The sequence below is a fragment of the Hesperophylax consimilis genome, chromosome 16, assembly GCF_061612785.1.
Source record: "Hesperophylax consimilis isolate HC1 chromosome 16, BYU_Hcon_1.0, whole genome shotgun sequence".
Lineage (NCBI taxonomy): Eukaryota > Metazoa > Arthropoda > Insecta > Trichoptera > Limnephilidae > Hesperophylax > Hesperophylax consimilis.
In genome coordinates, this window is record NC_142851.1 from 32,303,227 (window position 1) to 32,330,646 (window position 27,420).

Consider the following 27,420-nt stretch of genomic DNA (forward strand, 5'->3'; position numbering starts at 1 on the left):
TTTTACCAGTCCAGCCCAGAGAATCATTTGATATACGTCTTAGTATACATAATCCAACGCCATAACCATAATTAACGTCTCATTGTAAAAAAAATTATGACATAATTATTATTATTTTTTTTTTTAAGACAACTACATTTTTATGTAGTTCATTAGCTGGATTCCACAGAGGTTCTCTTTTAAAAACAGATGCAATTAATATTTCGTCCATTTTTCTCTTTAAAAATGCCTCGCGCCTAGTGACAAAAAACCAACACGTTCGTTCACTTCGATACCCTCAAAGCGACTAGCATAGCGACTAGATAGACGCCAAGCGCGCAGTGCGGCCAGTCGCGAGTGTTCTAGAACGTTTGTTTTACTAAGCTACTCGCTAGGTGACTCGCTAGACTCTAGGCGCTAAGCAAGCCGCCTGCCTGTGCGTACGTGGCCTAAGTTATTCCAAAAAATAAATATTCATCCTAGACTTGCAGAAAATTCAATAGATGTCGCACATTAAAATTAAAATAATATATGTTTATCTAAAGACGCTGTCTAGATTGCATTTAGTTCAAGTTGAATTTTGCGATCTTAAAAAAATATAGTTGCCAATAAAAATGTGCGATGAGAAAAATGAAGACAATGTTGGTAGTTCTTATTCGAAGTATGATACAGTTAAATATGACCGAAGGAGATAGGGTCCCATTAGCTCAGTGGTAGAGCAGTGCCCCGGCGAGGAAAGGGTCCTGGGTTCGAGTCCTAGATGTGACCGTATCTTTTTCCGATTTTTTCTGTTTCAGATTTTCGTATCCGAATCGCTAATATTGTCTTCAATAATTAAATATTGTTTTTAAATTCAAGTTTTCTTATTGAGGTGCTTCCCAATAATTTAGGTTTATCTTGTTCTTTTCAATAGTGAATGAGAGTTGGTGTTTATCAAAAAATATTGTAATAGTACTAAAAAAACCACTCGATTCGTTATAAGGCATGCTATTCCTTTTTGCGGAATAATACGTACAATCTACTCCAGACTGTTGCTGGTGTCTGTGTGTATATGCGATTCATAGATATGTGCATGTTTGGAGAATTTATATATTGTATTTCGACTCGCTCCTTGCGTCGTCGTGTCGTATGTGTTGTACGTGTTAAGTTTCTGAATACGTTTTTTATTCGATATAAATAAATATTATTAATTATTTTTTACTCTTGAATACTCGTACAAGAGATGCAGGGGAATCCTAAGCATGCATGGAGATATCGCTTTTGGTTGGTATGTGTCTTATTCGTGCACTATATTCGTATAGGTAGCTACGTACAGCGATTGTAACTGCATCGGATGCGGTGGAAGGCCTACATGAGAGAGAAACATGGCTAAACTTACCTACTTTTATAGTTGGGTAGGCTAAAAGTATTTTTTTCTTATGTCCAAAGTCTACCACCGCGTTCACTGTAACTTTTCAAGATAATGTCTTGTTTCAGACTTAGATACCCCTTACTTAGTCTTCAAGGTTTCCTAAAAAATGAGACTGAACGGGAGCTTTGGAAGATCGTCTTGGAGTTTTATCGGGTTTTTATTTCGCTTGCACTAACAATTATTATTACCACTACACCTAAAAATTTTTTGTAATTTCACGTTCACCTCACTAGAAACCTGTGAATATATTTCTCGAGTCTCCCTGACAACAACTACCCTCTCCAAAAAATCATCACGAATAGTTAAATCTCGTTTCGCATTGACAAACGATAGTGAGAGGGCGCTTTGTATTTATCGTTTGGTTCACCCCTTTCCCGTGCGGGTACGTCGTACGGGAAAACAAAAGAAAAACGCTTTTTCATTTTCCATCGAGAACCTATCACCGGCGCCGTGGGGGGGGGGAGTATGTGTTGGGCATTTTCAAAATCTAAATCGTTTTAAGATAAATTCATTGATACTAAGAGCATTTTGTCAATATTGCTTGTACCACACGGAGAAAAATTACTATTAAAAATGTTAATTTATTAAGAATCTCTTCAAATTATTCGTAATCCGGTTAAAAACGAGATTACCGGCCCTTAAAGAATGAAATGATGGGTTTCCTGATATTGCATTTCGTCATTATTTCTTATCGATACAAACGCAGATACGTGAACATGTGTTCAAATATTATGTATTATGAATTTACTAAAAGGTTTCACGGTCTGCAATCCCGTTCTTAACCGGATTACCAATAATTTTAAGATATTCTTAATATATTAGCAATACCTACTCATTTTTCTCCGTCCACGAACGTTATTGGTAATTCGCTTATCATGTTTGTTCGCTAGATGATGATCTTCGTAGCTCCTGCAACAAGGATTTTTCTACATTAACAATATATTTTTGTTGAATATCAAATATGAGTATTGCTTACTTATAAAAAATTATTTCTTAAAAATATTGGTAATACGGTTAACGTAATTTCAGGCCGTTTTCTGACAAACATTTAGAAACTTTCCGATATATCGGAACACATCTTCATGCACCTGCATTTCACTTAATAATGTACAATGACGAAATACGAAGACGTTAGGATTTTTGTGAACACGTGTTCCGACATCGTTATAATACATTCATATTTTACTAAAAGTTTACTAGGAAACTTATCAATTCATTCGTTAAAGATCTGCCATTCTGTTTTTTAACTGGATTACGAATAATTTGAAGAAATTCTTAATAAATTAGCATTATTCAATATTAGTATTTTTTTCGTGTGGCGCGATGCCAACTCAGCCACTGACCGGACAGGACGTGTATATACATAGATGAAGACATATCATTTTCACCGCGTCTAGTTAATATTGTGCAATTGTTCTTTTTTGCGTTCAAATGCAATTACATATCTTAATTGTTCCAGCAAATTACTATATGTCACAGAAAAACAAGTTATTGGAATAGCTAAATGTCGCTGCAGAAGAAGGTGACGCCACGATCGCGTGCCCAGCATCCGTATAACGTCTACGTTTCCCATTATTTGTGGCATGATAAAGAGTCGTTCCTACAAGTCAACCAACGCTATTTATTTACTACTGAGCACTAAAAGCTTTGTAACGTACTTTTAGTTTCAGTTTTATAGTGAGTGGCAATGGGAGTAACTAACGAACCATCGAACTATTTTTGAAATCCATTATTTTTTAAATTTAAAATTCTATCTTAGTTTGCGTATGTATTATCTAATTAAAAATATATGTATAAAACAAAAATGATAAATTTAACAATATCAACTCCTTACGTTCGTTAGGTTAATATTGTTGCGTACTGAAAATAGTTGCGTTGACTCAGAAATGCCAGACGGAAAAACCAAAAAAGTTGTACCTCTTCAAACCCACAGATTTTTTCTTTAAAGACATAACGGAAGACACTTTATAGAACAATGTTAGTTGAATTAGTGGAGTTATATTAGATTTCAAACTAATCTGTGACAATAATACGACTTAATTAACCAACATCTGTCAATGACAGACTGGTCATTTACTCAGGAAAATTCGGATATTGATGTAGTAGTCGATTCTTTCTACAACATTTTAAACAGTACCATCAACCAGTTTGTCCCTAAACGTATCATCAAAAAGAGTAAATTTCCAAACTGGTATTCAGCTTCTCTAATTAAAATCATTAAAGATAAACAAAAACTCCATAAAAAATGGAAATCCCTTAATAATCCAGTAGACTACATAGAGTTTTCAATCAAACGTACCCAACAAAAAAACTTACAGAAGCATTGCTTTATTCAGTACATAAGTTCAGTTGAATCTAATATTCTTATAAATAATAAACAACTTTGGAACTACGCTAAAAGCAAAAGTAAAACAAATAGCATCCCACAAATCATGCACCTTAAAGATGAGTCAGGCACCGGTGCTCATCAAGTGTGTCAACTTTTCTCTAAACACTTTCAGTCCACCTACGTTAATGATAAGGACACGAATGATCCCAGTATAGTCGATAGTTCTACCTATATGAATAATCATTCCCCGATTGGGAACGTACAAATAAACAATTTTTTGATCAATAAATACCTGAAGAATTTAGACATTAGTAAGGGTGCTGGCAGTGATGGTATATCTCCATACTTTGTCTCAAAATGTGCAAAAAATCTTTCATACCCCCTAACTAATATATTTAGAATGTCACTAAAAGCGGGAAAATTTCCCACAAAGTTTAAAGAAGCAACTATAATCCCTATTCATAAAACAGGTTCTAAAAGCAACATTGTAAACTATCGCCCAATCTCAATTCTAACGGTATTTAGTAAACTCTTTGAAAAAATTATCTAGGATCAAATTTATACAACAATAATTGTTGTTCGCAACATACAAAACCAACAACACGGATTTCTACAAAAAAGATCGGTACTAACAAATTTGGTAAATTTCACGGAATATTTAACGAGCAATATGGACAATAGAAACCAAGTAGATGTAATCTACACTGATTACTCTAAGGCCTTCGATAAAGTAAACCATTTCATTCTAATTAAAAAATTAAGTCAAATAGGCATCCATGGTGACTTACTTCGGTGGCTCACTTCATACCTTCGGAGCAGACTTCAATGTGTATCAGTTGTGGGAACTAAGTCCAGTTTCTTTTCCGTGCCCTCCGGTGTACCTCAAGGTTCTCATTTAGGTCCATTATTATTTAATGTGTATATTTATGATATTCACAAATGTTTTTTACACGCCAATTACATAGCATATGCAGAAAATAAAAAAATCTACTTAGTTATCAAATCAATCGAAGATTGCATTAAACTTCAAGAGGATCTCAATCGTCTTTTCGACTACTGTGAATCAAATAAACTTGTAGTAAATACCTCAAAGTGCAATAAATTATCAATTACACGTAACAAAAATAAAATTTCCTTTGATTATACATTAAATGGGACACATATCAAAGAAGTAGAATCTATCAGAGACCTTGGGGTAATACTGGATGTGAAATTAAACTTCATTCAACACACTGATGCAATCATCAACAAAGCCAACAAAATGCTAGGATTTATAATACGTTTAACGAAACCTTTCCCTCAACCCTAAGACTCTATATTCCCTTTACACAGCGTTCATCCGTCCCCACCTAGAACACTGCACACCGATCTGGACTCCTTTTTACCAAGCTCAAATTGAAAGAATCGAAAGAATTCAAAAAAAATTTTTTAAACACATTAATTATAAACAAAACTTACATTTCTTAAATTACACCGATACTATTAAATACCACAACTTCAACTCCCTTCACACACGACGTTTGATTTTTGACCAAATCTTATTATTTAAAATTCTTAACAATGGCCTCGACTCACAAGAGCTAACCAATTTAATAAATATTCATATTCCAACAAGATCAACACGACAATCCCATTTGTTTCATTTACCTACATATAGAACTAACTTTAGAAAAAATTCACCCATTCCACGTATATGTGCCCAATATAATACTAAATTTCAAAACATAGACATTTTTAGCAATACACTTCACAAATATCGATTAGAAGTAACTCGTACGATCGAAAATTAATACAATAGTATGGAATGTATCCAGAGCATCTCCTATCCTCATCCTAAATTCCTATTCCTCCCCTCCTCACCTATAATATATTTATATATATATATATATTTTTTATGCAATAAAACTCTATCTCCGATCAATTCTAATATAGGAGACTTTTTTGGCTTGACTACAATTAACATATATATATTTATATTTGCTCTGTTAAAGCTGTTTGTCTCTCTACAAAAAAAAAAGTTAGAAAGACAATTGTAAAGAAGATTTTTATTTTGGGGAGAATGCGTAAAAAATCCAGTAAAACCACAATCATTATGTACAACTCCATTATTGCTATTCATTTTAACTACTGCTCAGCGATTATTTTCTTATTTAATTACAGACAGAAAATAAGCTGCATCCTTCAAAAGAGAGCTTTGAGAATAATACTTAGACGAAATAGATTTTCAAAAGTAACTAAAATTGTTTTGTGATTGTTGTATCTCGGACACAAACCAATATCTAAACATGGAATTGGTGAAGCTCCTTTCGGGAACATTGACAGATGTCGTCAAGTGTCCGATATACACTTCAAATCACTCTCACATATTTGCAAAGCTATAATCTAGTTGAAATTGATGGAGTTTTCTGGCCTACCTTTGCAGGTTCACGCCGGTCACAGTGATAAAACCGCTAAATTTATAGGAGGGGTGAACAATGGGGTTTGTCAATTATTTCAGAAATGTGTGAGCTATTTCATTTATTTTTACGTTTTCAAATAGCCACAGATCATATTCAACTTTTTAAACCTCAAGCGTTTAAAATGAAGGCACTTATTTTCTCTCAATGGAGAGCGACACACCCTTGTGTACAAAGAATGAATATCCAGACCAAAACAAATAGATAAAACCGTAGGTAACCATTTTATGTTTATGGTAAAGGTTGGGATCTTTTATCATTGCAATTACTTCTTGTGCAACATACCCCGCATTCTTACTTTTCTATAATAATTTTAATATATCTGTCGCCTGCAAAAACGTTTATTGATATGAAATCTCACAAAAACTAAATTAGCTAGCAGTGATAAAGATGCTGACCTTAAACACGATGATATATATACATGAAATAACAAACAATCTATTTTACCAAAACACTTTTCCAAGAAGATTATATACATCAAAGACATTCAAAAATATTTAAAATTAGGTTACCAAAAAATGATAAAGCCAACACACAAAATAGTTAACTGTACAAAGGAGTAAAATATTATAATGTGCTGACGAAAACTATAAAGTCTATACCAATTGATAGATTCAAACTTGATTGTAGGAGCGTTATTAGAAAAAAAGTAAATAATTAAAATGCAATAATATGTATGAAAATAATAATAAATTCAGAATTTGTAAAATTTGATACACAAATAGATAAAGTAAAATAAATAAATAAATAAACAAAAAACTGAACAAACTGAAAAATATATTAGTAAATTTTTTTATTTAAAAATTAGAATATATTTTTAAAATAAAATATGATTTGATAGTGTAAGCTTCGCTGAGTGCTTTACCCGTGCTTAGAAGAGATATTTATTCGTATATATGTATTGAAAGTGTTGTTAGATTTCGTATTCTGTACCATATTATATCAGAAACACACCCAATATTATGGTATTTAATTAAGTCTTAAGTCTTTTTCGTATCGTGTTCATCTGACCTTTCCTAAATTTCGTATTTTCCTCCATTATTGTTACCCAATACCAATTTATCGGTAACAACTAATAATTTAATTGGTATGAATTTCAAAATCAATAAAGCGTAATACATACAATGGTAATAATTACCGTTCGTTGCGAATGTACCTGGCGTTAAGTTTATGGTTTAGGTATTCAGAAACGTCCTATTGTCTATGGTAATATATTATTGTTTGGCTCATCCAATGATCAGGGCTAAACGCACTGCCACAATAATAATATTATCTCTGGTAAGCAGTTAATATCTGCGTAATTATTACCTGGCCGCATGAATACGTGTTAATCATGTGTATAGTCAAAGTCAATAATAATTATGTGTCAAGTTAATAATATCAGGCAGAATTTGTGTTTTTTTGCACAGAGGTGGTGACAACTCTCGCGGCGTCTCTGCCTTACACTGTCGCAAAATTTAAATTCTCACAAATAGGCACCAAATATACACAGCCTTACTAAAGAAAAGCCAAATTAGACATTCTTTAAAGACTGTAAATGTTTAGATTCGAGTTGGTTCAAAAAATGTATCTTTGTTTATTAAAATTTGGAACAATATTCTTCGCGACTAGCGATGACTTCACGCATGCGCATTATGAAATTCTTTAAGTGCGAATGCCACGGTTGAGAGCTGTTTTTAAGTCTTCTTGAAATATTTTCATACGTCGTGTTTTGTTCATAAAATTAACAACTTACTTTTATATTTATGCAATTCAATACATTTACAACTTACTTATATATGTATTTATGTAATAAATGAATTTGTAAAATCTGCTTTCACGCTATGTCAAATAGTACGGTTAAACGGTTTTTCCAATTATCAAATTGAGTTTTATGGTATCTGTGAACTTTATTGAAGTGATGTTTTTTATGACAAAAATGCCTATTGCAAGTGTTAAACATGTATTTAAGAAATTAAGCAATGAGTTAAACATTTCAGTTTTTTAAATTAGTTTCCAGGAAAACAAAAACAAGTTTAAAAAATATATATTTTATATAAACGAGATAAAACGTGAGGTGACAGTTTTTTTGCAAACTCCTTTAATAAAATGATTGAAATGATAAAATGAAAATGAGATTATTTTATCTAGTTTCTTAAATGGTATTTTCTTTTACGACACCTTTAAAATTAAGAAATTCAGAGAAAATTTTAAATACCTTAGAAAAATTCCGAAATTCGGTGAGAAATTATTATTTCAAGTTTATTATAAAACACTGTGACTGAATAATGAATGTATAATATATCTTATGTATTAACTATTTTATGTCAGTTTCTATTTTACTTTTCAATCAGGTTTTTCACCACTTTCAAAGACCATAATAGTTTTAACGCTTTATGGTTACTTATCGTTTATAGGTGGCCAATTATTCTCTTATACACAAATATGCTACGAGCTATCCTGGTATATTGGACAAACCTACAAACCGAATTTGCTTTAGCAAATACTCTAAAACTAAATCATAATCTTAACGACGTAAACAAAGGTATTGTAATTGTAAAAAAATGTGGTGTGCGCGGCTCCGGCACATTGGTCCGTTGCACGAATAAAATTGATCTTTCCAGGTAGTATATAATTGATTTGATAAACATATTACTAAAATCTCATAATTTCTGACTGAATCGGTCGGGAAGTTACTAATTCATATTCAATTCAAAAAATTTACAGTTGCAAAAAGTTTAACAATAAACCGATTTACGTTAAATATTTAAATGGTGAGATGCTATTTATTTTATTTAAAATAAATTACATGCCGTGGGGGCCTGTCCGAAAAAAATGATTTTTTAGATAGGAATTCGTAGGAATTAATTAAAATGTAAGCCTCGAGCAAACCCCCGATATAAGAGTCCTAAACTAGTATTTTTATATGAAGTTTATAAAGTGGGTGATCAAATTATGAGAGCTACTATGAATATTAAGAATTTATGGTGATTTAAAAAATGCTCCCCGGTCCAGGAGTTGTTAGAGGATGGGGGCTAAACATTTATGCAAGACCCGACAGTCTCAGCACATTACCACGAAAGCCAAAAATGTAACAAAATTTCTCCAGTACAAACCAAAGTGATATTCTTGAATAAACTGACAATTCACCTAACCTCAACTCAATATGGAATTTATGGAAGCCAAACAAAATGAACATTTCTGAAATAATGATCACGTACAAAAGCCAACTGATAGCAGTTGATAGAGGTCAAACATGGAAGCGAAAAAATAGAAGAATGCTTTGAAAGCGTTTGAAGAAGAATGAAAAGAATCAAGAATCATAGTCGCAAAGGGTATTAGGCATACAAACTTTATATAAGTAATTCTTCTTTTTCATTCACAAGTAAATGCTTTTGATGGAAGAGCAGCATAAGTAATAAGGTACAAAAGAACCAATTTTAATACCTGAATTACCATATGTACAAATGTTCTATTAATTTTTTTTTTAATTAAAGTTAATGTAAATAAAGTAATGTAACTTTTTAAACTTTTTAAGATTATTATCTAAAATGTTTTTTATGTAAAAATAAACATTTCATAGTGGCTCTAATAATACCGCACAAGACTCCCAACTGCTCCAACCGTCTGGAGCCAGTGAGACTATGGCATCCCCGATCGGGGTATGTTTTGAGGCTGAAAGTTATGGGGAGGGGAAGAAAATGGGGAAAAAGGAGGTGCAAGAGTACCTGGCTATTCAGATCTGTTCACCAGACACGGCTAAAGTCATTTCAAGCAACGTTTCAATTCTGAGTGATACTCTTACGCCAGGGCATTACTGAGGGTATCTTCCACCCTAGAACATGCCACAAATGTACTTTATATATTTTTTAAATTAATAAATTGTGAAATTACACAAATTAATACAATAAAATTTACTTGCATACTCCGGGATTTGAACACGCGACCTTATATAACTGTAGTCCAGAGCTTTTAATCCTTAACCGCGAAGGCCGTCATAATATGTATATTTTATATGACCTCGACTATTATTATCTTAACAATTTATAAAACAGAAATTAAAACATGAATTTAAAAGCCTTTGTAGAATAACATCATGTACAGTTTGTATTACAGACGAGTGGTATTAATAAAAAACAAATTAAAAGCGATAACACACAACCAGCATAACTACAGAAGATTTCTTCCAACGAATTATCCTTTTCTTGGAATTTCATAGTCACAAAACGAATAGTAAATTTTGTCTGTCTCTGTTATTTTATTATCTTTCTTGAATTAATGATTTAAATGTTTGAGAAAATAAAGCTAACAATACTCAGCACTTTCAATTGAAGATTTTTCTGTTGTTATATTAACGTCATTTTGAAGATATTTCAATTTAACTCGGATAATAAATAATATTTTCCTGGTAAAAAAATAATGAGTAATTTAATCCGTTTATCCTGTCTGTGGTTTATCTCTTATCATACATAGACTTTTAGAATCCGCTTTTATTCGCTCACTAAACATACTATCTGATGCTTTCCAATTATAGAGTTTTGTGCGGGTTGACGGATAAAGGAATATTAACAGAAATGTATATCAGACAAGCAATATATTGGAAGAAGAAGCAGAGTATGCTCTTAAAACATACGGGAAGGATTAAAAAGATCAGTCGCTTTACTAAAGCCAAGTAAAGAGTCAGTGTAAAAAAATAATACCTACCTACCTGACGACTGTCTTCGGTACGACGACAAAAATAAAAGACTTACTGAGGTCTGCAAAAACCGAGTTTCCTATTGAAACAGATGGAGTTTTTAAACTCAACTGTTCCGGATGTGAAAAGGTTTATATAGACCAGACAGAACGGACGATCTTCAAAAGAATATTAGAAATCTTTCGAGCATGTAAACTCGGCCACCCTGACAAATTGGCAATTGCCGAGAATTTAATTGAAACCGGACATTACATTACTTTAGATTTTCTACTGAAATTCTGGGAAGACCTAAAACACATAGAGCACGCCTATTTACGGCGGCAATTGAAATACATAAAAATCCCAATAATATTAGTAAAGACAACAAGGCCAAGCTCAATAGTTCTTGGTATCCGATAATTTACTGTACACCAAAACTAAACGTAAAAAACCATCTTAAATTAAATTGTCGTTGGTGACATGATATCACATCTACATACATAAGCACACACTTCACCACAATCTATACACATCTGCCCTGATCATCGACACTGTAATGCTGTCCGAAACATTGGTTAAAGTAGGAGGTTGCGCTACTTACCGGCATAATACCCCAAAAAAAATCATTAATAATTCAAAAAAATCTCAAATCATCTCTTTAAAATAATACCTGTTCGCTCACTATATAGTGGAGTATGTAGGTGCGTATTCGCAAGACTTTGATAGGGAACCTCAGCAGTAAATCCTGCAAATTGTCCTTCCTACCCAACGGACCCATCCTAAAATATCACCATGACCGGAATAATTGTTGCAAAACCCACCATCTAAATTGACAGTATGCTTGGTGTAAATTAATACCCCAGCGGCCGGCCCAGACAGGAATTATCGATGTGTATTATAAAGAAGACCACTGAAAATAATTTTATGAATTTGCATTCATTTTACTAGTGAATTATTAATTTATCTTGAAACTGCATTAGCAAAACCCTGTGGCCCCGACTGAGACGGGTGAGTCCTTTTTTCTCATATAATCTAATCTGGAGTTATCTTAATTTACAGAAGCCCAAATACAAAATATTGAGGAATACTGTCCATCGAGTTACAATGTAGTCACGTTTTCGCGACACCAATTACATGTACAACAAATCCAAAGAAAAGTGTGGATATCTACGTACAGTAAATAGCAAAATCAACATTAAAATAAAAAGTAAGGTTAACTTTACGCCAAAGCTGCTCTCCTACATCTCATCCATAATAATCTTCATATTACAAATCAACCAAAAGCCATAATAAAAACCAGGTCATCAACAAATAAAACACTGAACATTCCGATAACACACACCACACACGGACAAAGACACTTTCAATACTACGCAACCAAACTTTTTAACAGTATGCACATTACTTTAAAACAATTAATGACTACAAATACATCTACAAAGTTACTCAAAAAACATATCGTAGCCTGGATTAAATAATCAAGATATTTACTTCATTCAAAAGATTATAATTCCAAACCAAACATAACCAAAATATAGTAAGTAAAATTAAATATTACACACGTTCTTCAAGAATTATCCAAAAATACATACACTCACATATAAATGTGTGTTTTCATGTTTCAATATATGTCTGTGAAAAAAAAATAACTTTCTACTACAACACATAAATACCTGTCACACTTAATCGCAAACACGTTTACACCTCAGCACAGGTTTTCCTAGTGAGGTGTTCACGTAATATACAATATCACCCACACACAGTTTTACCTATATCAACCTATGTTCTTTATTTTTTATACCTTTTTTCTGTACTTTTTTCTCTGTACTACAATATAAACCACTGTAATCATTTGTAAAATGTGTATTCAAGAATATACATAAATTAAAAAACTAAATGGTAAAAGTCAACATCTCTAATCTCTAATTAAGATCAAATTCGCTATCGCTGTCTGTGCGTTGCATAGTTCATCCAAACTACGCAACGGATTTTGACAGGCTTTTCAATATCATTTATAGATTTTCTTCCAAAAGGTTTATATACAAAATAAAGCATTAGTGTTTTTATAGAAAGTAGAGAAAATTCGATGTTTTGTAATGAAGTCATAATTTTTTTCGGGCGCTTACACTGCTAATGCTGGTTAAAAAGGCCTACGTAAAAGCAGCGAGAGTATGTGCTATCTAGGAAGAATAAATTCCAGTAACGCCGGCTACACGTCTGCTAGTAAAACATAAGTTACATATTATCATAATTTACCTTTTACATATAGTAGCGAAACAAAGTACTACAATTTGCTGATTTAAATTTCGTATTACATTTTCGTGAAGTTTCTCACGAAAATTGTAGTGAAAATATCTACATTTTAATGTGTAAAAACATTTAACCTTTTTGTCCAACGTATCACGTGTCAAACAGTATTCCTAGTAGAACTATCCGAAATTTGGTTTTCAGAAAGAACGGAATATTACGTTTCGTCGGGCGTAGGGTTTGCAATCCCCCAGGATTTTAGCAATACACTGATTTGCGGGATTGGTTACATTAAAAATATCTAAATGTACGCGAAAAACGTGCTGTTCATATAAATAAGTAGTGTTTGATCTTATACAATGAAAGAGAAACTGATCTTGATGTTAAGAAGAGAGGATTGAGCCGCATCTCAAGCTCGGAATCTTTAAGACCTGGAATCGGTTTTGAATAAAGATGTACGTCAATTTTGAGGAATGAGAAATCAGAGGAAGATATCTTCAGTTAGCACATACCTTCTTGATAGTTAAGGCGATGCACTACGTCGTGTAATATTTTAAATCGAGCCGCTATCAATAACACGCCTTGCGTAGATGGCGATAAAGTTTAAATTCCCTCTTAACACCATCCGCCTGTTTTGATTTATGCAAGAAAAAAACATGTCCAAAAAGTTACTTTTATTTTATTTTATGGATGTTCAGGCATATTTTTTTTCCGATCATTTTATAAATAACTTAATTTGCCACTTTATACAATAAAAACATAACCGAAAATGGGATCGTAAGTAGGAGATTTCGAACTTTAAAGCAGTTTTCATAGGCCTTATACATTATTTTTTTCTGGGCTTATAAAAACACTTATCTAAAAAATACTCTATTGTTTCAAAGGCCAAGATGTATTCTACTCGCAATATTTAACTAAAGCATCTGAAACATTTCTAGGCGACCAAATTTTCAAACCAAAAACACATGATTTTGCATTACTACGTAGTGCATCGCCTTAAATGTAGAAGCAGAAAGAATGTTTTCTACTGGCGCTAGGCTTTTGTGCACAAATTCGTGTATGGGTGACAGTAATCTACATAGTCTATGTATTTTTACAAATCTATTTTTTAATCAAAATGTTCTTAGTTAGTATTTATAAAAGTTAGTATTTTCAATATCTTTTTATAATAAGTTAATTTTGATAAATATTATTTAGTATGAAATGATTCATATAAAATAATAAAAAATAAATTTGGCACTATTTCAATTGAATTCAATTAAAATCTCGCGATATCCGACGGGATTTCTAAATTATAACCCGGAATCCCGCGGGATTCGAAAAAGGTGCGTAATTTGCAAACTATAAACGGGCAGAAAGCTGGTAGTAGAAGCTAATAATAATTGTTAATTAATCTCCTCTCCACCTTTTCACAATCAACGAGTAAAAAAATAATAAATTTAACCCTTTCTGTCCCACAGATCAAGCAGTGTTCCGGGTGGAACTGTCCGAGCTTTGGCCCTCGGAAGGAACAGAGTTGACCGGAGGAGCGGCCACCTTGAACATAGTGCTGTATGCGCGCAACCAGAAGGGCGTATCGGACAGCGTCATCCTTGAGAATATAGCCTTTAACGACGCCGAAAGAAGAACAGGTGAGTTGATTTGTTACTGTCGCAGTTGTGGTGTTTGATTATATTTCAGAAAACTTAATTTCAAAAATACATATTGAAGTTGATGCAGGAGTGAATAAAAGAATGAGATATTTTCACAAACTTAATATATGTTTCTTGATGTTAATTAATACCGCATTAATTGACTAAAAGTAAATATGTTATATACGTTTATTGATGTTAATTAATACCTCCTTAATTGATAATAATTCGCGTTTAGAGTAGGAAATTAATTTCTCTTTAAATAACCTTATATTTTATACGTATTTTCAGTGATGATTTTTAAAATAATCGCTCAAGCGATGGCTTATTTACGAAAAAAAGCGATGCAGATTTTCGGGTGTTTGGTTTTGGTTCACCGGCGCTAAATCATACCTCTAAATATTAATAAGAAAACATATATACTGCTGACTGCAGTTTATAGCCAACGAATTCTCCGATATTTCATTGAAATCCCGTATTTGTAGGTTTTATCAAAATAAAAATCATTTATATAAAGTATTTTTTGCTAGAACCGCCTATCTAAATGTAGGCAGCCATGGCATCACGACCTAAATATGGGTAGCAATACTAGCAATCAATCGACTATAATAACAAGTCATACAATAAAAAATAAGTCAAATTTTAAGATATTGCTTAAATAGGATTATAGAAGTTAGATCGCACGTATATTATGTATATGTTTTACTGACCAGGTAAAACTTAATGGCTGCGCCATTACGTATTATACATTAATTTACACACACATATGTACAAACATGCGACCACTGTACTGAGATAATATTGTTGTTCCTAGTCCTACCTTCTTCTTTTCCTGCACCTTTTCGCTGCACATTGTGCAATCAGTCTGTTACAATAACCCGCACCGCATCCCTCACTATAAACCATATCATATAAATCGCTGGCTGAAGCATATTCATGAACTGTTTTACCTGCATACATTTTACATCTGCACCCGTCTCGTGCAAAACCGCTTTGTGTTCAGTGCCACCGCTGTGAGGAGGATAGACAGGAAGAAAACGAGTGTCCCATTTCCTAATAGTGAGTCCTTCCTTATCTATACAACATATTATTGTCTTATGTGTAGTGGTAATTACACTAACATTCAAGGTCCTTCGACAAACAGTTTTTACACTCCTTAAAAATATACCATAACACCTTTTACACACCACTTAATATAAAAATTTTATAAATTGCATATGCCAAGAGACAAAGAGAGGCACAAAATTGGGTAGTTACATAGACATATGAATATTAGTAGACCTGCCCTAAGTGATTAAAAGCGTATTATCCCCACTCCCCATACCGGTTCCATTGGAGCCGGCTGTGCTCGCGTATGGCCTCAAGTGAAATTTGAAAACGTTACGTCATCATTCTTGTGCGAACTATGGTCGAGGCATCATCGGTTCATTTTACGAAATAACACGGCAAAATGTTGACTTGTACTATGAAAACTTGTAAAAATAGATGTGAAAAAGAGAATAAACCCAATTGTCGTATTACATTCCATATATAAGCATTATTTTACTTTATTTTAAGCATATTCACATCGTATAATATGAATCAGTTGTAACTATCACATCGAGAAACGTCTGGACGCAAAACACTAAGCTGGTTGGTTGCTGGGAAGTAAATTATGAACATTTATAAAAGTGTCTTAACTAAATACTTAAACGAAATATTCGAATCTGAAAATAGAACCGAATTTTTTTGCCGAATTTGGACTTCGCAAATTTGTTCATAACGTGGCGAGTAATTTGCGCTCCCATGTAAAAATGTCTATTCATTCAAATGTGATATTATAATGCGAGATGCCTATTTACTGTCAGATTGATTTATTGACGAATCACAGTCAGCTTCACTCGCTTCGTTCTTCAACAGTTGATTTTACCCCTCGCCATTATCTTCTCGTCTATTAATTCCTATGTCTGTGGGTAATTATCTGAGTATGTATTTTACAGTAGTATCTGAACTCAACATTATTTAAATGAGGTGTATATTGATACTTCAATATGTAGTTCAATTTTATAGTAGATAAAAGCTTTTCGCCGCAAAAGAGCCAAGCACTTTGAAACCTGAAAACGCTCTAAAGAAAGTATGAATTACGATAATTTCTAAATATATTTTGGCAATTGCCCGTGAAAAGGCTGTGTGGGTCGAAGGTTGTATGCTCATCGGTACAGCCTACACAAGATTGGTGTTTGCTGCAGTGAAGAGGTAGGAATAAATTTTTTTTTTTTTTTTTAGATTATATTCTAAATATAATTTAATGATGTATTCTAATAAATATAATTTCCCAAACCATTAATATAAAATACATATATTCCGGTAAGTATAACGCTTGCTTGGTAGGAATATCGTACTGTAACCGGTTTTCAAAAATAATATTGTTTTAAGCAATTACTAAATAAAATACCGGTTTAAAGTTTTTCGCAATATATGTCTGAATGTTTTAAGTTTTGCGCAATAAAGTTGTAAATGTTTTAAGTTCTGCTAAACATATGTCTGAATATTTTGAGTTCTTCGCAATATATGTCTGAATGTTTTAAGTCCTACGCAATATATTTTTTCATGTGAGTTTTATTCGATTCTTCGTATCAATGTTAAAGTAAGTACCCACATCGTGATATCAAATAATTTAATAATTTGGTTTTTATTCTGGTGCTAGCCGATTTTCGCGTACTTATCCAGATATCCATTCACAATTTTCCAAAATGATGATATCCATTTTCACGATTCTGATAAAAAGTTGGTAAAAAAATGTACCTCCACAAAATGTCATAGGTAGTTTCAAGTGCAACATAAATTGCATTTTTAGATAAGTATATAAAAACCTAAATTATACATTTATTTGTTTTTATATACATATTTAAAAACAAAAAATATATATTTTAGTGAAAACTGAATCGATATTTTTTTGTGAATACCGCTCCAATTGGGGTATCTTGTGAGACTGAAGGTAGTGGGAAGAGGAAGAATACAGGGAAGAAGATAGAGTGGGAGTATCTGGCTAATCATATCTGGTCACCAAACACGGCCAAAGCCGTTTCAAGCAGCGTTTCAATTCTGAATAGTGGTCTTACACCAAGGCGATACTGAGAGTAAAAATACATAAGTTTAAATTAATAAATTTCAAAGTGATCAAATAAAATTTAATTGCGCACGCCGGGATTTGTACCTGCGACCTCCAGCTTGCTAGTCGAGAGCCTTACCCCTCGTCCACGGAGGCTGTCAAATAGGAGTGTATTTTTTTTTAATTCACGGTTAATTGTGTGGAGTTAATATAAAAAAATATATATATTTGATTGCTAACACGCTAGTAAATTTTATATCTTGGCTTATCTTTGACCAAATACTTTTCATAATGGGACTGCACGCATATGGCGTATAGTCTATTATTATTCTACGAGAATATTATACACGGAAATATGCTTTATGGTACGCCATATATATCCCCGACACATTACTGCCCCACTGCTTTGTGTGATTAATAGGGCAACTCCGGGCCTTTATAAGAAACACATTATTTGTGGAGACGTCAAGATTCAGATGGAGTTATTACCCGCACGTAGAATTAATAAAAATATAATTACCGAATCTGTGGAGCGATGAATGGGTTTTATTATTTACGTGAATCGGTGATTGATTTATAAAATTATTTTCTACCATCTGTACCTCGCTACGAGTTGTTGTGACTCAGTCTGCCTGTGCTTTTAGATATACAATAGCGTGTTGTGACTCAGTCTGCCTGTGCTTATAGATATACAATAGCGTGTTGTGACTCAGTCTGCCTGTGCTTATAGATATACAATAGGGTGTTGTGACTCAGTCTGCCTGTGCTTATAGATATACAATAGCCTGTTGTGACTCAGTCTGCCTGTGCTTATAGATATACAATAGCGCGTTTTGCTTTTACTTCCCCCAGATGGCGATGTTTTTCAAAAAAACATGTTTTTACCTGAAGCAGGTGACATTTATGTGATATAACTAACCAACTTACATAGTCAAAAGAAGACTACTTACATAGTCAAAAACTTAGATGGCGGGTCAAAGGTGGTAGGGGGTTTCTTAGACCTAGTTAAAGCTTTCGACACAATCTCACATAAATTACTACAACAAAAACTCAAAAATATCGGCATAACCGGTCCACCACTAAAATGGTTCATCAACTACATTGAAAATAGACAACAAATAGTAAAAATCAATAAACACGAAAGTGACAAGGTAGGTAACAGGTATGGAGTACCGCAAGGCAGCGTCTTGGGTCCCATACTTTTTTTCATCTACATAAATAGTCTAACTGTGATAAACCTTGGAAAAATAGAGTTCAAAGTAATCAGTTACGCAGATGACACTGTAATTTTATTCAAAGCACAATCATGGGAAAAGGTCTACAAACACACAGAAACAGGGATGACTGAAATAAATAAATGGCTAATGAATAATCTTCTTACACTCAACATTTCTAAAACAAAATACTTAACTTTTAGTAAAACAAAAGCTGGTCAGCCAGATAGTCGCCCATAATTACATCTTCACCCCTTCTCCAATACTTCCACAAATAACACACGCTGTACTTGTGACAAAATAGATTATGCGGATAATATCAAATATCTCGGCTCAACTGTTGACTATAATCTAAAATGGGATCTCCAAATTAACCTAATAACAAAAAAAATCCGGAAACTATCATACATATTCAAAACAATACGAAATATTATGTCATTAAATCAGCTAAAAAATATATACTTTGCACTTTGTCAAAGTATTCTAATGTATGGTATTTCAGTATGGGGAGTAGCAGCAGACACTCATCTCAAATTCCTTAAAATTAACCATAAATCAATAATTCGAATTATGTTCAGAAAGCCTTATCAACATCCAACAGAACAGCTAAAGATTGAAAATAACTTATAAGACATTGATAAATTATTCATAAAGAAGATCATCTACAAAAACTGCATAAAAAAATTACCACATCACATAAATCACTCGCAAAACACGAGAGCAATTACACACAAACAATTACAAGTACCGTATATCAAATCAAATATCGCTAAAAGACATGAATCTGACCTGGCTCCTCACATATTCAACATGTTCCTAACCTAAACTAAAACTTACGTCTTACCAAATAATTTGAATTGGGTGTTCAAAAGATTTGTAAACTGGTTGATGATAAAACAAAGAACAGATATTAGAAATATTCTAAACATCTAATGCATTTTACAAACCATACTGCACACAAATTCTAACAAAATTACAAAATTTTACAATTTATTATAATACGAAATACTCATTTCATATTTTTATACATAATTCTCCAACACATATAGTACTACACTTATTTTTCTATTTTCATATTACTCATTTTTTTACTTCTATTTTTTCTTATTATTTTTAAATATTTTTTACTAAACATTCAGTTTATATATAAAATGTTAATTACCAGCCTCAGAACAGACTATGTCTAGTGAGGAGGGTAATGAAAAAAAAAATCTGTACAAAACCAACCTTGAATAAACGCCCGGGTTGCCGGCACCGAAACTGAACTGAAAACTGAACTAACCATCACGCCGATTCCCCGCAGGGGTAGTCATAGAACGAAGAAGGACGAACCGCCAAACAACTCTGTCTTGGCACACACTTCTTCCCTCATTCACATTCATACATCGTCTCATACATACTATTCTATTATTCTGACTCTTGACATTGCTCGACTCAAGTATCTGATTCACTTGATCCCCGATTTCGGCTACCATTCGCATTTGCGTCATATGTTCTTCTTTCACTCCTTTCTTCGCTCATTCGGTCTACATGCCCAAACCACATTACCTTTCCTTTCGTAAACTTACTCATTACCATAAATAAACCAACTCATTACGCTTACATCAGCCTTGCATTCTTTGTGGATCTATATTTCTCCATATTTCTCACCCTCACAGGGATGATGAAAATTTACATTTTTATTTATATAGATTTGAGAACTTGGCTGTGAAAGGGTTGCATAAAACAAAAATCATATGAAAATGTCAGGATTGACTTGCAAGTGAAATAAAGATATAGCGTGGGGTGTTCCATGACATTACACGATTCAGTTAATTAAATGCAATAGACCACCTTCGCAACAAAGCGAAATACCTTATGACTCAAGGTGATGCGATGTAATTCAAAATCATGAGTTTTTGGTTTGAAAAATTCTTCGCATTTTTTTTTATTCTTCATAACAAGCACCCACTAAACTGCCAAAGCAGTTTTGTCAGCAGGTCAATTTCACGATATTAGTTATATAAATAAAGCACCAATAATATAGTAACTAGATAAAGTGAATAAAGAAGAATAACATTTCAAATAACTACAATACCTTTCAATACAAATGCATTAAATATGTATAACTCAAAATACATACATCATAAGCATGCACACACTCAACGGCACACAATAAGCTTAAGCACAATCATAGACGTATTTATACAATTTCATGCATATAGTCAATATTAAAAATCTTGATCTATTTAAAAAAATACATTCATTACATCCAAGGTACAAGATAAGCAAATGTTCGTTAGCCGTATTTATCGGTAATTTTTGGAATGGACATACCTACCGTCATTTTGACTAAATCTTGCGTTGTGGTTGTGATCTACTTTTCCTTTATAAATGGAATCCCACAATAGGTTTTGGCATACAATTTTAAACCAATTTAAGATAGTTTGAATGTAACATATATTTGCTTTGCACAAGTTTCCCCGACACATTTTTCCATATCTGAAAGTAGATTCCGTTAGTGACGAATAGATTATTTTTTACGTACTTACCAGGCATTAAATACTTAATGTTGTAAATTCGCTAAGCAATAGCCTGTAGACGTTTGCAAATATTACTATCATATTTTATAGATATTTTATTAATACTTTAATTAAATACTGCGAATTAAACACATCTTCCCCTTTTTCTATAATCGATTATTTTAAAATAAAATAAACCATGTATTTTGGCGATGTGGCTTTGTATTAGTCAAAAAGGCAGCTAGTGCTAAGCGAGAGTTTCAACTTTGTGGCCATTTTCACAAAAAGTACGTGATTTTGCCGGATTCCGAATGTTACAAAGTGCGGTGTATCACCTGTGCATCGTCTGTACATCACCTGTGCATCGTGAACCAAACAAGAGACTCGAAAATAAAATTAGCGTAAGTTTGAAGGTGAAGTAATTAAAAAATAAACTGCCTTATTTCAAGTTCAGCGGCGTAAATATTATAGATCTTGGTACCTAGAGTAAAGCATGATGATGTAAGCATGTTATATAGGCTTTGGGCAGGACATACATTGTCTGCATTATTCAAAGCGCACTTGGTCCTTCTTTGAAAGAGAACAGCGACAAAAAGCTGAGAGGGTCCCTCATTGTTTTTCAAATCAGCGAATTTATTTTGGAACAAAGAAGGAAAGACATTCATCAAAATTCTGGAATCTCACCTTTCAATAGAGACGGATCAATAATTGAGAGAAGCAAAAAAGTTTTTACGTTTTTCGATTGATGGTCGTCACTGGGTGATGTTACCAGTTTTTATGACTTGCAAATTCTCAAAATGTGGAAAATTCATTTGAAAATATTTGTTTTCATGGTCGTGGTCATGTAAGCATATGCAGAAATTATGATTACTCGTTATTTATAATTACTTTAGATTTAAATGTGTCAAAATTCAAATCAAAAATATCAGCAACATCTATTAGTTCATTGATTAGTTTATTTATGCATTATTTCCATAATATAATTAAATTCGTTATTTGAATTGTATTAAAGTAGTAATTTTTGTGAAATAATATATTCCATCAAGTATTTATTAAGTGTAATGAAATGTTTGTACATAATATACTGAGGTTCAGCCGATTTAAATTCGGTTATCATATAACGGGGTAAAATCAATAATTTGTAAAGACCGTCAGGGGAAAACTCATCGCTTACAGGACGAAGGTGACAGAAATAGGCAATATCAAGCAAACTTCCCCACTTTTGGTAGGTTATGGATTCCCTCCTGACCATCAACTAGTTTCAGCCTCTATTAAACCTGTTTACAGCATCTGCTCTCCTGGAAAGGTTCTCATATAACTGCTAGAAAAGGTGGTGTAACGTTGTTAAAAATAGTGGTTTACAACAATATACTGAATCATTAATAATAAATATTTCCGTTTTTCTTACTCTAATATAAAAATTTACATGAAAATTGATTGCCTACAAAAAATATAAAAATCAAATCTCTTCTCGTGAGACCTAACAGCAATTTACAAGTGTTTGATTGTAAAGTGCAGTAACATACTCCAAATCTATCTTTTATCTTACCATGACTATTAACCATTTATTTCGACAAGTTGGAACTCTCAAAGTATGTGACTAATGTATTAACTCTTTAATTCCATGGGAAATACAAATATTTCAGATTTTTTTCTTATCTGTGCTATGTATATAGACCGAATAAAAATTTTGCTTTTTCATTTTCCAATTGCTGATAAAACTGGATTTGAAAACTCTTTTTTTATTATATTTTAGCTATTAGTTCAGGGGGAGAAATTTTTATATTTTGTCTTCAATCTCGACCATATTTTTCGTCCTATGTTTGTTTAATATCAGTTTTTGTGTATTTTTTTAATTTTTATGTAAATTTTCTATTTTTAGTATAAAGTGTACAATTTATCATTTTATGTGAAACTAAGATAGCGTTCTTTCAAATGAAAGCAGCAGGCCTCCGGCCTCTTCGTGTTTTCAACATTATGAAACGTACATGTTGGATGATGTAATTGGTAGTGAGAAACATATTAATATTTAATGACAAAGCTGAAATGAGGTTCCTTATTAATAATTTAAAGTACTCCGATGGGTTATAATAAGAAAAGCACCTCTTGAGGGATTATCTAAATAAATATTTTTGGCACGTAATTGATCCTTATATTAGATTCATGGTTTTACTTATTTTATACTATAATAATAGTAACTACTAGAGGTGCTTAATCTGAAAAGGGCATAGGGGAGATAAACGTCAATCAACCGATAGCAAATATATGTTGTTGTTTTTTTTTCAATTTTATCTTTGAATGTCAATGCATTTCTCACATTAATGTTACATCTTTAAACTGGTCAAAAAAAATTAAGTTTTTCTTTAGAAATGTAACCCAACCGTGACCTTCGTGTCACCTTTACTCCTACTCTCCTACCCACTGCATAGATGATTATCAACTCCCTGTCACATTGGTTGATCCACATCTCAATGGCAGATATCATCCACACTCCCTTAATTTTATTCAGCCCGAGATGTTTCAGTTCACCGCTGTCAACCAAAGACCTTCATACAGGCACTCAAACCGCGGAGATTTTCTGATGTATTTTTATTTTTCATTAGCTTCATATAGGAGGCCTTAAGTAAAATAAATTGCATCGAGAGATTTTAAGGGACTGATGGAGGAAGGTTCCGAAAGGAAACGGGTATTAGGGGTGGGTAGGAATCTGGGGGTCAGTGTGTCCAGGAGTGACACAGATCGGCCGGAGAGTTCAAAGGGTCTTCTTTAACCAGCCTCTCCTAAAACAGCCTGCTACGCAATTTTTAAGCAGACATATTCACCACCAAGACCTGGAAAAACCTCACACATGAACCCGGTTAAATGGTTATGGAGGATCTGCTGAATACAAACTCTCCGATCTGCGAGCATGAATTCATTCACTTTTTACTTAAATTTCCCCTCACCACCGATTTTGTGTTCCGGAGTTGCCATCATCTTTAATAGACTGTCTTCCTTGTTTATACAATCGAACCTGTCTTTTAACTATTGCATAAGACAGAGAAGACTTTCCGTAGACTTGTTTCAATTCGCCATTAATATCTTTTGCGCGCATCCCTTTTCTCTTAGTTATTTTTATCACTGAGCAGTATTCTAATATGGAAATATTAACTCGACCGCGCGCTATGAATATGAATATTTTTTGACTGGCTTGAAGATGTTTTTTGACTTTTCTTAGAAAGTGAAAATGGCTATTAGAGTTGATTTACAGAGCAAGAAGAGGCAAGGAAAAGTTAGTAATAAGAAACAAGTAGAAGCAAGACGAGGCAAAAACAAGCAATCTTCTTCAAGGAGGAGCAAGAATATGAAAGAAGAGACTAAAACAGTCATGAAATATCCAAGAATTAGCAAAAAGAGAACAAGAGAAGCAAGAAAATTTCAGAAACTTGAAGCTAGAAAAACCAATGCTAATCAATTATTTTATTCCTACCCATCATAAATGCTAATATTCAATTATTAGTCCTTCCAACCTTCAGAGCACGTATCCCTAACTAATCAGTGCCCCTGGCGTACCGGTCTTACCGGGAAAAGAGTGCTCCTGGTTGAGGTGGTACAATCGTATCGTGTCGTGTCGGTTATAGATATTGTTTCAGCGATGCGAGAAATTAATTGACCATTCAAAAAATCATCAAAAACTTTTTATTTTAGAAAAATTATTTAATATCTTAGGGTGACCACACTGCATTACGTACGTTGATAATTATAGATATTCAAAGCTTTACATCATACATAAAAATCTATGTATTGATATATACATATAAATAAATTATCTTGATCGGAGATGTGCAATTATTGTTTATTTATGATGTTTTTGTTTACATTTTAGTATTTGCATCGACCAAATATTGTTGAGTACCTATGTATAATTTATTGTTTGTATATTAAGATAATCAATAGAACTTTATTGGTTATTAATAACCATATATTATTTTGATTTTGAAATAAAATAATCTCATAAATAACTATTTGATTCCTTTACATATTAAAATAAAATAGTATAATAATTGCATATACATGCAAAAACAGTTAATTATACGCATCGATGTAATAACCGTTTTATAGTATCAAAGCAAAACAGCCGAGGTTCCCATTACGAATTCATAAAACTCATTATAAAATTCCGCAGATTAGCAGAAAATAATTGCGGCCACTTTTCCGCAGTGACTGCAAAATGGGAATTATTCGAAAATGAACAAAATACAGGCACGGCGAGAGTCCCGGCCGAACGGGGGTGCAGTTTACATTGCAATTTCACCGTTGCGTTGTTTGTCTGGAAACGGAATACAAATTCCATATGAATATAGGGGTCGACAATCGCAACCAACCCTGCTAGTCCTGCCACCCCCGCTATCCCTGCTGCCTGGTAGGGGCGTTCGTAAATAAAATGCCTTTGCGCGCCCTGGAAATTTTCCTAAAACTGTTTTTATGTTGCAGATATGTTAAGTATATTTGAATTCATTACCTATACAAGTCACAACAAGAATTTGTTTGAAACAAAGAGTTTCTTCGTGATTTTTTTAACATTTTGTAGCTCCATGTAAGAGGCCTTTGGATAATAATTTCACTCGGGGCCTATGTCATATTTGGAGATGATATATGAAGGGTACTTCTAAGGAAAGGAGGGAGAGGAATTTCTGGAATGAAAAATAATAAGGTATGGGTAGAAATCCGGGTGTCAGTGTGTCCAGAGTGACAGACGCGTGAATCCAATCCTTCCCGTGAATCCGGGCACCCCTGTTAAGTTACCAAACGAAGCAAAATACTTTGGGTGACCTATGGCAGAGATGTTTGTTATTCAATTAATGGTTACTGAGGCGACAGGGAATTAATGAATAAATAAATGAAAAAAATAAAGAAATGGAATCTTGGTAGAGGAAACTAACCAACTTCCCGACATACGATAGTGTTGAAACTAGGCAGATAATGGACTCGTTATCGACAACATTGCACTTATAGTAGCATCTACGCATATAGACATAAAATAGACTAAAAACTTATTTCATATAATTATATATTTCCTATTTCTATCACATTATGTTATATTATTGGATTTAATTCAGACGTGTCAACATAACAAAACCACGAACACCAACGCATTACGGACAATTATTTCTGCCCATCCATTTTGTATTTGCCTTTTTTCATGAATGCATGCTATTTATCCATGCAAAATTACTGGCGGTTTGTTGATTATTTACATACAATTCACAGTATTGGATAGAAATCCTGAAACCATTAATCATTGTTTACAAAATATCAATGAATCTAGCTGTTATTACTTTTTCAATTTGGTATCCACGTTTTCATGTTTTTAGATTAATATTCTATATATATATAGTGTTATGTTTGCACAAAGCTTGCAAGAGCTAACTGCAAAGTTAAGTATATGCTCACGCGTTGCCGGAATTCGATCATACACCCAGAGCGTGTAAACACACTAGTATATACGCATCTCGGCATGTCTACAATCGGGTGAACACCAATACATACACGTACATCCGCGATGTCTCCGACCTGATATTGGTCACGTAGGCCTATAAGTACCTACAACCAATCATATGGCTAAGATGCAAAACGTGTCCTTATAAGGGCATGGGGCACGCGCCAAAGAGTGGGACAAGCCCCCCCCCGCGAGCGACCAACGCAGGTCAAGTACTCGCGGCCAGCTACCCACGCGTCAGTTCCCTGGGAAGCGCGTGGATTGCAACATGCTGTGTTGGTTCCGAGTTAACTTTTGCCGCTCAAATCTGTGACGCCGTAAAAATGGACCGGCGGAATTGTTTCACCTTGCGTGTCGCCTCTCGAGTACCAGTTCTCCACTTCAAAGGGATCCCCCGAATCACCAGCACCATTACATTATAGAGCTGT

General features: G+C 33.4%; 1 protein-coding gene across 1 annotated transcript in view; it reads left to right on the plus strand.

Moving 5' to 3' along the window:
- LOC149417041 (protein turtle homolog A-like) overlaps positions 1–27,420 on the plus strand; it is a 1,249,058-nt gene that overhangs the window by 1,106,480 nt on the left and 115,158 nt on the right. The window contains exons 14-15 of the mRNA XM_089641374.1: positions 14,537–14,707; positions 27,142–27,278. Coding sequence (XP_089497500.1) covers positions 14,537–14,707; positions 27,142–27,278 — 308 coding nt within the window. The remainder of the gene's footprint in view (positions 1–14,536; positions 14,708–27,141; positions 27,279–27,420) is intronic.